The sequence below is a fragment of the Clinocottus analis genome, unplaced genomic scaffold (assembly GCF_023055335.1).
Source record: "Clinocottus analis isolate CAN_PGR_092001 unplaced genomic scaffold, fCliAna1.0.p SCAF_11, whole genome shotgun sequence".
Classification (NCBI taxonomy): Eukaryota; Metazoa; Chordata; class Actinopteri; order Perciformes; family Cottidae; genus Clinocottus; species Clinocottus analis.
In genome coordinates, this window is record NW_027175832.1 from 3767155 (window position 1) to 3780179 (window position 13025).

The 13025-nt window shown below is 40.8% G+C and overlaps 1 protein-coding gene across 1 annotated transcript; it reads right to left on the bottom strand.

Annotated features, from left to right (window-relative positions):
* Window positions 1-1676: 1676 nt before the first annotated feature.
* On the bottom strand, window positions 1677-9584 carry lrrc8da (leucine rich repeat containing 8 VRAC subunit Da). Its single transcript, XM_068571677.1, has 2 exons — window positions 9305-9584; window positions 1677-5248 (listed from the first exon to the last, which is right to left on the bottom strand). Coding segments are annotated over exons 1-2 (2508 nt in total). The 5' UTR covers window positions 9306-9584; the 3' UTR covers window positions 1677-2741.
* Window positions 9585-13025: the final 3441 nt, after the last annotated feature.

Sequence of the window (13025 nt, forward strand, 5' to 3'; positions counted from 1 at the left end):
ATACTTGCATAACATGCAATAACTCTATAACCTTGACAAGATGAACGCAGAAACAGTGAATCTATTGTTTCCTCCTCACTAGGACTCACTCACTCAAACAATATTACTGGTTAGCAGAGAATCATCAGGCTCCCAGTAGAAGCCAACCCTTCATCCCTTTATATAAGTGGATGAACACAATGCATACATCTTCATCGTATTAGCTTTAGACACCAGGTGAAAAAGATTATGGATTACGTTGGTTAAGCCAGAAGATATGTCAAGACAAAGACTACAGCTTATTAGGGAACCTTACGCATCCTGTGACTCGTTTGCTCGGGTTTATACAGCTTTTAGGTGTCTCGCTGTAGAATTAGCAGGTTGGGATCAACTTCTTCCTTGTGAGTCACCGAGGTCAGTGTCACATTGTCCACTATCTGTCTCGTGATGACAAATGGCTCAGGAGCCTTCATATGCCTTGTAAGGGGACATGACCAAAGACTCCTTTTTTGTAGGAGTGAAACTTGTGATGAGCATGGCACCAATCCCAATGTCCTCTTAGGCCTCAAGGCCTGAACCCTCAAGGACTTACCGAGGTCATCTGTTAAATAGTTGTAAAAAAATATTGTGTACAATTGTGGGTATTTATTGTATCCTCTTTGATTTAAATGTCTTCTTGTCTCTTTCCTCACAAGATGACAGGTCATATCAAATAATCTATTCACACATGTTTGTCACAACATCTTTAATAACAAAACTAAATGTTTGATCATTACTGTGTAATACATATATTTATACATCTTTAATCCGTAATTTTGCTGTGTAAATGTAATATTCCAGGCTGAACACTCTTGTGCCCTCCTCTTTGTTTGCCTTTCCACTGGTAACTGCTTGTTTAGCATCGCATTGCAATGAATTGTGGGTAATTCCCTTGGGCAAAGTCTGTGTCTAATACTGACTTATGGAAAGAATTCACAAAAGGCTCAAAATGTCTGTCGGGGACTCAAACACTCGACGATTTGACAGTGGGACAGCCCTAAACTGTCTGAAGGTGGAGATTGGGATCGAGCCATCACCTTTGCTCTTCTAAAGGTGTCTTCCTTTTTTTTTCCCCGTGAAAGTTTTTTTTTCTATTTTTTGGGGGAGTTTTTCCTGATCCGATGTGAGGTCTCGGGACAGTATGTGTACAGATTGTAAAGCCCCCCGAGGCAAATTTGTTATTTTGGGCTATACAAAATAAACTAAATTGAACCGTTATACATTTTGACTTATCAAGATGTGACTAGTAAGATGATTAATTGCTGCATTGCAATCATTTCTGAGACAGAGCTGTTATTACATCCTCATGTGGAGTGGAATAAATATATCTGATGAATTCACTTCCTTTCCTAATTGCAGCATACTGTGTGTACCAATAACCATACTACCATAGTATTTAATATGCCAGGAAAAGATTTAGTATGTCCCAATAAACAGTATGTCAAATGCCTAATACCAAAACCATCTTGACGTCTTAATTCATCGGGTCGCATTTTGCAGTTTGCGAGCCAGCATGCTTTTTCTGGCTTATCTGACCCACGATCCTCTGTGCAGCAGATACATGAGCAAGAGGGTGAAAGAGTGCCGTGTTGTACATTAATGCATACTGCATGTAAGGCCATCACTATGTACTCAAGTAAAAATAAAATAGTATGCAATTCCTTGTACAGCTCAAGTTTTTTTTGTGGAGTGCATCTGAAGTACATGAATAATGATTAGACATTCATCTAAAATCGTGTTTTATTGTGCCATAAAGCTGTGAACACAAAGGTGGTACAGCAGCTCTGAAGAACACATAATGTAGATATATATAGGCCTACATAGAAACACATTGAGAAGAATGAAGGCAGATGTGTCGTCATTGTTCAATTCCGACATGTTAAATAATCAGTCCTACCGGTTTTATTACACAAGTTAAACTCCAAAGCATAATTAAGAAGTTCCCTTTTATCAGCTCGCGTTGGTCTAGGGACATGTTATCTCAAAGGACATTCACCGATCTTTGAATCTATATGTTTTCAATGTGCAAATTAACTACTAAAGGCGTTAGTATACAATCTCTAAAACAGGAAGGTAAAGTTTAATTTCTGGTACTTAGTCTCCACCTGAGTTTTCAACTCTAAACTCATTCCTTTGGCTACGAGACATTGAGAAAAATAAAGGTTACATGATTTAAATAAAAGGTAAAGCTACTGTGAAAAAAAAAGTGGTGCATTGTGTCCTCTTCTAAAACATATCAATTGCTTCGTGGATAGTTTATGTATGAAAAACTGACAAGAAAATATTCGGTTTTGGCCTTATGTTTGTGAAAGCCCTCACTGTAAAAAAAAATAAAAAATAAAAAAAAACAGCAGTTAAGGCAAAAAAGATTGTTCCCCATGGTGACAATTATACCTGAGTACAAACAATAATGACAAATCTACATACTGTGTCATTGGAGCAAACAGTTTTGGTCTATAGAGTATTACATAGTGAAAGCTAGATTTCTAATGTTTCATTACTCAAAGCTATGAAAAGCCTAAATGACAAAAAGTTACTGAATTACATACTCAGCAACAAGTAAAACTATCTGTACCATGTCTAATACAAAAGCAACTCAAACAACTCATTAGAATAATCAAGAAAAATGCATTCATTTTCATGGATCTTATAATAATAAAGATTATACATCCGTTACACAGGCTTGTCATGAACTCATGAACCATGAGTCGTGGGTTTTTGTGCTATAAGCCACTCGTGAAGTTTGTGTTGGTCTCTCGGCTGAAGTTCTCCTTGACTTCCACGGGCAGTGCGTCGAAGAGATGGTCCTCCACGACCAGGCCGCTTTTGCGCAGCTGGCGGCAGTTTCCCAGCTGGACGGGCAGTCTGTCCAGACAGTTTCCTCTCAGCTCCAGCTGAGTGAGCTGGACCAGTTGACCCACAATCTCTGGCAGCACGGTGAGCGCATTGTTCCCCAGACACAGCGCCTTGAGCTTGGTGCATCTGAACAGCGGCTTCGGCAGCGCCTCCAGCTTGTTGGAGTTGATGGCCAAGTGCTGCAGATTGTGGAGGAGGCCCACATCTGGAGGCAGCACCGTGATGGAGTTGTGGCCCACGTCCAAGTGCCGCAGTTTAAGCAGAGTGAACAAGGCCATGGGCAGGGTCTCCAGTTTATTGTGAGAGAGGTGGAGAGACTCCAGAGACCTCACCTGGCCAATGGAGGATGGGATGGTGATAATTTTGTTGTGCCACAGTTTAAGACACGTCAGCCTCTTGAGATGCTGGAAGCTGATGATCTCCTCTATCGTTCGGATGTTGTTCGATTTCAGGTCGAGTTCCTGCAAGTTGCTCAAGCTGAAAATGGCGTGGGGAATCCTCTCCAGTTCGCAGGTGTGCAGCTCCAGTTCGATTAGATTTGTCATTTTTTTCAGACTATTTAGGACCATCAGTTTTGTACCGTCGTTGTGGACTACGAGCTTAATCAGATGCGGCGACAGCTCTGTGATGTTTGTCGGCATTTTCGTGAGGTTGCTCTTCAAGCACAATGTCTTTAAATGCCTCAAATCTCGCATAGAGTCCAGACCAATCATCTTGTTATTCTCCGAGCTCAAGTTGCCGATTAGGTTGAGTTCCCTTAAACTCCTGAGCAGGTACACCCATCCGGGGATCTCGGCGACATCAGTGAACTTGACGTGAAGGCAGCGAAGATGGTCGCGGAGGAAAGCAAAGCCCGTTTGCTCCACTTTGGCCGGACAGTGGCAGAGATGCAGCTCCAGCAGGCTGGTCATTTGGGAGACCTTTGCCGAAAACCGCACCTCGGGAATCAGCTCTAGTTTCAGCACTTCCAAGTCTGTGAGGTCAAACACTGCGTTCGGAAGACCAGAGAGCATAAAAAGGTGCAGCTCCTGCTGGTCCAGTGCGTTACGGGTCACAAGCTGTCTGAGTTTTTCAAAGGTCCACTCGTGATTGAGGCTGATCTCCCTAAGCTTGTTTTCACTGACCTCAGACAAGAAGACACCAAAGCGTTTGGAATAGAGTTGGTCATACTGGTCAACCATGTGTAAGAGGAATGCAAAGTCATTTTTGACATCAGGAATGTCACTAAAGCTGCTCTCCTCCCGGACTTTCTCGAACGAGTACTCTTTCAGTGGTCGCCGAAACACCCAGAAGAGCGAGTACAGGCAAGCCATCCCGTAGATCAAAATCAAAGCCATGTAGCTAATGAGCAGCTTGTTTAGCATGAAAGCCATGTTGTGCGTACAGAAGAACTTGTTGTACCCTGTTAGCTGTTTGATGTCCGGTTCACAATGATGCTTAAAATGTATTTTAGCCAAAAAGGTTGAAGTGTAGGATAATATCAAAATAAACTTGACCGTTTTGACAACGGTCTGTGCTACATACAGCTTGTAGATGAAATCACTGTCCTCCACGTGAGCTCTGAATTTCCGTACTTTCTCAAACAAGGCTTTGGCCTGCTCCCCGTCCTTCTTGTCCAGGATTGTCATGCTGCTCGGGACCTCTGCGATGGGCTTATCTGCAGAGAACTTCACCCCGAGCATGGGTGTGGATGAGTTGACGTTCGTCCCGTCATCCTTCCCCTCTAAAGATACCTGCTTTGGTGCGGTGGAGCTGCCGGTCAACCGCTGTTTGTTCTCCTCGGAGTCCTCACAAGCAGTTTCAGACAAGGCCTTCGTAGTCCAGGGAGACTCAAAACATCTACCCAGAATCGAGACAAAATGCTCAATTTTCGAGCTCGTCTTGGGGTATTTGAACCAGAAGTTGCTGCTGACCATGAGAACAATGGTGTGGATGAGTGTGAGGTAAGGAAAGTACTTGGAATACCAGGGCAAGGCAACATGGTAACATATTTGGTTGATGAAGATATATTGTTGAAAGTCCAGGTTGGTCCTGACCCCCGTCGGTTCCGGTTGATTGGCATATTTCGCTGCGTCTGGTAAGTCCTTAGTGATGAGGGGCATCGTGGTTGCCACAGTGGCCGCTGACGGGGCCGCCGTCTGTGCGCTCTGCTGCGTGAAGGAGTCCGGTTTCGCTCCCGAGGACGCCTCCGGTTCCTCCAGACACGGAAGGCAGGCCACCTGGTCCTTGGTGATCTGCATGGTCATGGCGAATATGGCCAGCATGAGCATGACCAGTCCCAGGTAGTCCATGAAGACGTCCCACCACGGCTTCAGGATGCGGTACGTCGGCTGAATGTCATTCAAGGACGCGACCTCAGTGAGCGTGAACATCACTGCAACAGAGAAAACAGAGTCTGTTTATCTACTCTGGTCGCTTACGTGTTAGTATGTAAGAAAAAGTCAAAAAAATCAGAGATGAATATATATATATATATATATATATATATATATATATATATATATATATATATATATATATATATATATATATTCTACATATTTTGCACAATGTTTACATTTAATTTGATTTCCTTAATTTACTGCAGTTATTGTATTAACTGCAGTTATTTGTATTCATTGTGTGTGTGTATGTATGTATATATGTATATATATGTGTGTATATATATATATATATATATATATATATATATATATATATATAATTTTATTATTTTATTTTGTGTGTTTAGTTTATTACATTTGGTGTCTGTAAAGTGTGTGGCGCTGCTACTTTGACAACAAATTTCCCCTTGGAGATTAATAAAGTCCATATCTATCTATCTATCTATCTATCTATCTATCTATCTATCTATCTATAAAACCATTATTTGAATAATCAAACAGAAAATTAAGAGCCAACCAGTTTGATATTCTACTTGCAGAAGTAATATTTTAAGTAAAAATTCCCCTCATGCTTTATGAGGAAATTGCTGCTTTTCTTTCAGTAAACCGAAAGCTTTTGGGTTTCAGACTCTCTCAGATCAAAGACGACATCTGATGTTATGACTTCCATTTTTATAAAACAAACAATTATTCAAGAAGATAAGTCAATGAATTAAACTCTAAGAAAACGGAAATGGAGAGTTTTGATTTGAAACACAATTTTGAACTGAGCCATGTTGGTATTGGTTGGTTCAGGTTTTTGAAAAAGCTGACTTTTCATAATGAAACCGATCACTCATCTCATTGACGTTGAAGCTTTCAGGGTCAAATCCAAAGCAGGTTTCTAAAAGTGGAGAGCTAGAAACACATTTAAACCACTAGCTGTATAAGGTGTGAATGTTTAACTGTAACGGCAACGCTGAGTGTCATCGTTTCATCTTGACGCGCTACATTTAACTCTCACTCGGCAGTGCAGTTTCATTCAGTAATGTTTGAAAGATGTTCAAGCACACAGTCCAGATCATGCTGAATCCAGACTTATTTTAACATACTGTTACTGGAACAGTGCAAAGACCTTTGATGTGGGAAGTCTACCAACTGCTCTGACTCACTTAGACATTTGGCACTCATGGGTTTCATTTAGTGAATCACGGTGTTTACTCATTTAGTGGAAGTGGCATTTACGTGTATCATCTTTCATCCATTTACTGCTTCTAATCCACACAAACAGAATCGAAATGATTTATGCGATTCTAGGAATAAGTAAATGATCTGTCCATCATGATAATGTGTTGTTTCTTTAAACCCTGGGACCTGCACTGAAATAGTTCTGCAACACGTGTTCAATATTTTGAGGGTGATGCCCTTACATGTCATGTGACGTGCAAACGGTTGGTGACTCCCAGTGGCGTTATCTTTAAAAGCCAACAGTAAGAGATTATGAAGTTATGGCTTCTTTTCTCACAGCTAAAAACATCTTTATTCAAGCATACACTTTGCAGATGAGCATATGGCTCCTGCACATTATTCATGAATGTCTCAAGCTTTAGCGAAAGGTCACAAAGGTCTTTCAATGCATTTTTTATTCTGCAAACGAGGATTTTAAGATAATTTTTTCTCTCTACTTAGTTCACAAAGTCAAAGCCATTTTTATTTTGCTTGAGAGACTTGTGTGTTGCGTGTGAAGAAGTAGTTTCGTGCAACTTGTTTCTATTTCAGTGTTTTTTACTAGAGCCTTACTGATTTATCAGCCGGCTCTATTTTAACAGCTGATATAAGTTTATTACATGATATGTAAGAAACTGCAGTACAAAACAAACAAACAGATGAATTCATTTAAAAGCAGGGAGAACAAAATTGACCAAATTTTCCAGATCCTTCGAAAAAATGTTGTGTATTTTTTAAACAAATGTATCTAATCTATTCATTCTCAAATATCCGCACAAACCTAAAAAACATTGCTAACTAACTCGGTGCCCAGCGGGAATGTGATGGGACAAACAATGTAAAGACAGACGCTGTCTTCACATTGTTTGTTCCGTCTAATTACAGCTGGGCTCCACCAAGTTAGTTACCTTCTTGTTTTGAGGAACTTAAAAGGCATTCCTTCTCTCACTGTGATGTGAAAGCCATCTGTCTTGGTCACACCTGTGGAGTAGCACGCATGGTTGTCACCTTAAAGCGGGTCACACTGGTCTTTTCTTCTATTATGGTATTCAATGAATGTCTTTTTCACACAGGACATCTTAACATGCCAACGGGAGTGAGCTGAACGATAATGCGCATGCTTAATGAGCTATCTGGAGAATGCAGGGCCGCAGGTGATGTGTGTGTATCGCAACAGTGACGAGGTTGAAAGGGGCTCCACCGTGGTTTATAACGTCCGACCCTCCCCCAGTCTCTTCTCACTTAGCGGAAGCAACACATCTAAAAAGCCTTTAAAAAAAAAAGGCTTAGTGTGTGGAGGGAGAGGGGTGGGTGGGGGCAACCAGTCCCCCTTTTCTGACAATGCTGCCCTGTACAGACTACATAAAACTAACCACACCATGTGACAGTAGCCACTGTACTGCCTGTTAAGTGTTATTTTATTAAGATACATTAATGAGTATAAGGATGGGAACAATTTAATATAAAATAAGTTAGAGTCAGGTCTGGGATCCACACAGCAAGGAAATTGGTCACAGACTGGCCATGTGGAAAACAAGCTACATTGGTTATTTTCTTATTAATTTGCCGTGGCGTAGACTATTATAACACAAGAAACAGCTCAAAATAGACCGGTACTTCAACATTTTACTTTTTTGGCGCACTGTGAATTTTTTTTCTCATCCCAAGCTGTCAGTACAGTTTTCTTCCCTCTTCATATCAGGTTGTCTGAGCAAATCATAACAGGTGCTGCAATTTATTGATGCAATGTTCACGTGATCTGCTTAAACAACCATAATTATTGAAACATGTTGGTTTTTCAGGTTTTCTGTAAATGTTCTTTTAAATGTACATAAACTGGTTTTACGGGGGCAAATATTTTTAAATACTTAAATGTTTAACGGGCAGACAAAGGTTGTGATATGTGTAAATAATAACATAATCTTTTAACTGTTTCTTTATCTTTAACATTTTGAAGTGTAATATTACTGTTCCAAAATGATGTACACTTGCGAGTCAAAAACCTTCACATTTACTTGGGGTAGGAACCCCCAAAACAATATTCAATGTCTTTTATTTACAATAGAAATTCAGAATGTATGTCTTTATCCTGTTGCATCATATTAATTAGACACAGCTCCTAAATCTGAACGAACAGCTCGCACTCAGCTCTGCACGCTACCTGCTGTCTGAAGTTAATTCCCGGCTGTATGCATCGTTGAATAAAGCATAGAGCGAAACTACAGGCGACAAATAACACAGGGAAGCACTTAAAGTATTACCACTAGGGGTACATTTGCAAATACACCACCATAACCATTTAATATTCAATTGGAATATTATAGGAGTATTATAAACCGACTATAACAGATGTAAAGCACAAGTATACTAATAATCATAAAATCCCAACTGATTATGCTCAACGGAATAATACATATACAGGAATAAACAGTAAGAGGTTGTTGATGCCTCCGATACTCACGCCAACATGTGAATAAAGGAACTGGCCCGTATGTGTTTCTACTTCGAGCCCAGACAAGAGGAAATAAGATATAAGTATGCAGTGTGGTGATGAAACGCTGTTTTCCCTCACGTGAGGAGTTCTTGGGCAGTAAGTTGTCTGCTGTACGGGTCAGGTGACTTGTTGAAACATGTGAAATTGAGATCCACCATATCTCCACGGTGTTAAACATTCACACCTGGTAACCCGGTTTCTTATCTGTGAATAATGATCTGCCCCGGCCACGCGGGGGAAAACAGTATCAGTCATGTTATAGATTATCCAAAAATAAATACATAAATAAAGGATATCCTTAGTTTAAAGTATACATTGACAACATAGTTAAGGTAACTATACTTACTGCCTGTGCGGCGTTATCTCAATCCAATTATTTCTTCCTCAGCCAGCATGCCACTTTTCGCTCCGCTCGTCAGGTGCGCCTCTAACCTAATTTCTCAGCCCCGTTAAAAACTGTGTGAATGACGCCGGTGAGTAAAACAAAGCACTGGAGAACATTTGTTCGTGACAGCGCCTATTGTCGTCTACATCCCTCATACCTGAGCCCCGGGAAGCAGAGCCGGCTGCCCGGCTAGATGTTTGACAATATGCGCAGAAAGACCTCCCGTGCAATGTATTTCTAAGAAAAGGCAGATCCAATATGGAGCCGCACGGACCGCCGTTGTGGGTGTTATGGGTGCTTCTCATTGGAGGACGACGTTACGGCAACTTCCCGAAGACACGGCTTGCTAGCTTATCTGATGTTGCGTTCAAGTTTAATGGGAAACGCGTGGCACAGACAGAGCGACACGGCCAACGGCTGAGCTGAAATGAGCTGAAAGTACGCATTTTACCCATGGTCACATACGTGCTTTTGCAAACAAGAGAGGGAAAAATCGATATGTTGTTCTTTTTTTCCTCCCAGAGCATAAAGTAGACATACATGAGACCACTAAAATGGCCGTGAAGACGAGACTGCTTTTTACAAAGACGAACGAGGAGTTATGTCACCAAATTATGCAGTAACGTGACGTTATGGAGTGAACGACGGGGGTCACCGATGGGGTTACACTTACTTGGGCAGCGTTACAGTAAGGAAGGTTACACGTACACGCTCACAATATCAGTATACATGAAGTGGAACAAATGAGATGTATTTCAGACCAAAAACACGAGGAGAATGCTGTTAAAAATGAGCTTTGCAAGAATACCAACTAAAACTGAGCTCTCGTGTCTACCTTCTTCCCAGCGTTACATGAACGCAGCACAAGCTTCTCCCTCTTTGTTTCAGAGTACCAGACACCACATGCATCGTGGTGTTGAGAGAACTTTGCTGACTAATTAAGAATTCACGACTTCGCCTTTTGTACACACGCCACGTATTTGACAAGATGTCTTGTGTTTGTTGTAAAGCTAAACTGTTATTGACATGTACAACATTGTAAATATTATCTATCCATATCATGTGTGTGTATCTGTCTGTCTATCTGTCTATCTGTCTATCTATCTATCTATCTATCTATCTATCTATCTATCTATCTATCTATCTATCTATCTATCTATCTATCTATCTATCTATCTATCTATCTATCTATCTATCTATCTATCTATCTATCTATCTATCTATCTATCTATCTATCTATCTATCTATCTATCTATCTATCTATCTATCTATCTATCTATCTATCTATCTATCTATCTATCTATCTATCTATCTATCTATCTATCTATCTATCTATCTATCTATCTATCTATCTATCTATCTATCTATCTATCTATCTATCTATCTATCTATCTATCTATAGGACACAGTGTGCTGATGTCATGCATCATATCCAGCTCTTTCTGGATTTGGTTGATGATGCACTGGGTGGAGGAAGTGTCTCCTCAGTTGCAACCCATACAGGTTTCAACCGGTCCTGGGCTGCTGGCTGCAGGCACTCTGTTCTTGCTCACGCTACCCTTGTACTTTGAGAGAAAGAGGGGAAAAAAAGAAAAAGTGAAGCAGGTAGTGGGGGCGTGTCATGCTAGTCTGGCAGGTTACAAGATCAGGTGTGGAGGTGGTGTGTGACCACATACACAGGCAGAACGAGTCCACAGATGATTGTATCTGTGTTCTTTACAGGCTCTACACAAATGTTTGCTTAGAGTTGAGCCAGGCAGTCTTTTGATAGCTGAGTTTATAGTGTCTCTCTTTAAGAATCCCAAACAAAGACCGGGTAGACAAAGTGAAGGAGAAAAGTAGTAGATTAGCGGATGTGAACCCACTTAACTTGACTGGAGGCTCATGAATTCTTTTCAGACCCTTTCCAGAAATTCCCCCCACAACTTGTTGCCCCAACATTATATGCTATAAAGTTTGATATGAGTTGTAAATGATTTTAAATGCTGACATGAAATGACAACATTATAGTCAATGACCTAGTAATACTACTTATGACACTGATTCTGATTCCTGTAGCCTACAGATGTTTGTCTGACTGTGGCGAGACCTGTGGTTGGCGTGGTGAGGCAAGGTAAAGGAGAAATGTATAGAGATTTAATGGTTTGGTTAGTTGTTATACTGGGTGGCAGTGGGAATAGTGGTTGGACAGTATGGGGTTTCCTAGGGGTAATGGGCCCAACAGCTGGGGACCGCAGATGCCCCTGGCAACCAACTCAGTGTGTTGAGAATTGCCTCAATGAGATATAAATAATTCACCATGGACCGCCCTCTTTGATTTGTAAAGAATATGCTGGGTTGTATCATACTAATAAGGATTAGCTGGTGGATGAGTTCTATGTGTGGAAGAAGCAACAAAATGCACCATTATTACATTTTAGATCGAAGCCACAAACTAACAGCAAACCCAAACAAACGGGTTAATGTGATAATTTATTTCCTGTAAGCACACATTTTCTCACCCACACAACCAGTGAACAATTAAGTATTACGTCAAGTGTGTGTGTACCAGTGTGTGTCATGTGACACACACTTCTCCCCACGTTTGCACAGGCGGTTTGCTTGCATGTGTGGATCCTTTGTTATTACTTGACATACAGTATAATGAAGAATGATGACGTGCTGTGATATGATGTTGCAGCAGGGAAGCTGCTGAGGCATCGAGGTAGCTAGTGCTGCATGTGTTTGAGACAAAGAGAGCGTGCCGGAGACAACGTCTGACTTGAGCATACTGATCCCTGCATGTCTTTGTTTTGTTTGATATCTATATCTATCATGCTGGGACTGGTTACTGTTGATGCAAGTTTAGTTTCCACAGTCCTGCTCAGTCCAGCAATGGTTAGTGGTATCAAAAAACATGCATGAAAGATATGTGAATGCTTCTCAGGAACACTTCAGATTAATGAATTGCAAAAGTTTCGTAAAAAAAAAGAAGAATAGCTTGTGACGCACATTACATCACTACATTATTTCCAAATCAAAGCTGTAAACAAACACATTTGGTGGTTGCTTATCATTTTGTTTTGAGACAACTGGTTTTCACCAGGCCAGAATAATTTGCATTGGACCCAGATATCGAAATCATTAAGAGCTGCCAACACTTGACAGACGTTGGATAAGATTGCCCAGATGCTAAATACTCGTCAAAACCTGACTAAGCTCCATAGTAGGTTGAGTCTTATTTTACTATTCAAACAAGTATGATAGCAAAGTTATACATTTCAGTACATTTGACCACTGAGAGAAAGATCAGTGCCAAATGATCTGTCCATGAATTCTCACCACAGTAATAAGTTGGTTATTTAGCTCCACCTGCTGTTGTCCTGATGCACACTGGGACTCTCGACTTGATCGTAATGATAAAGCACTATGATCATCCAGTTACCTTAAATTTCCAAGATGCTTATATAAATGCTTATAAACGTTCCTTATATAAATAAATTTCTCTCCTTCCCCCCCCCACTCTCTCTCTCTCTCTCCCTCTCTCTCTCTCTCTCTCTCTCTCTCTCTCTCTCTCTCTCTCTCTCTCTCTCTCTCTCTCTCTCTCTCTCTCTCTCTCTATCTGTTATTTCATTGATATGTCATTTGTAGACGGATGTAGATTTGTCATTCTGTTTCCACAAAACCTTACCAAATCAACTGA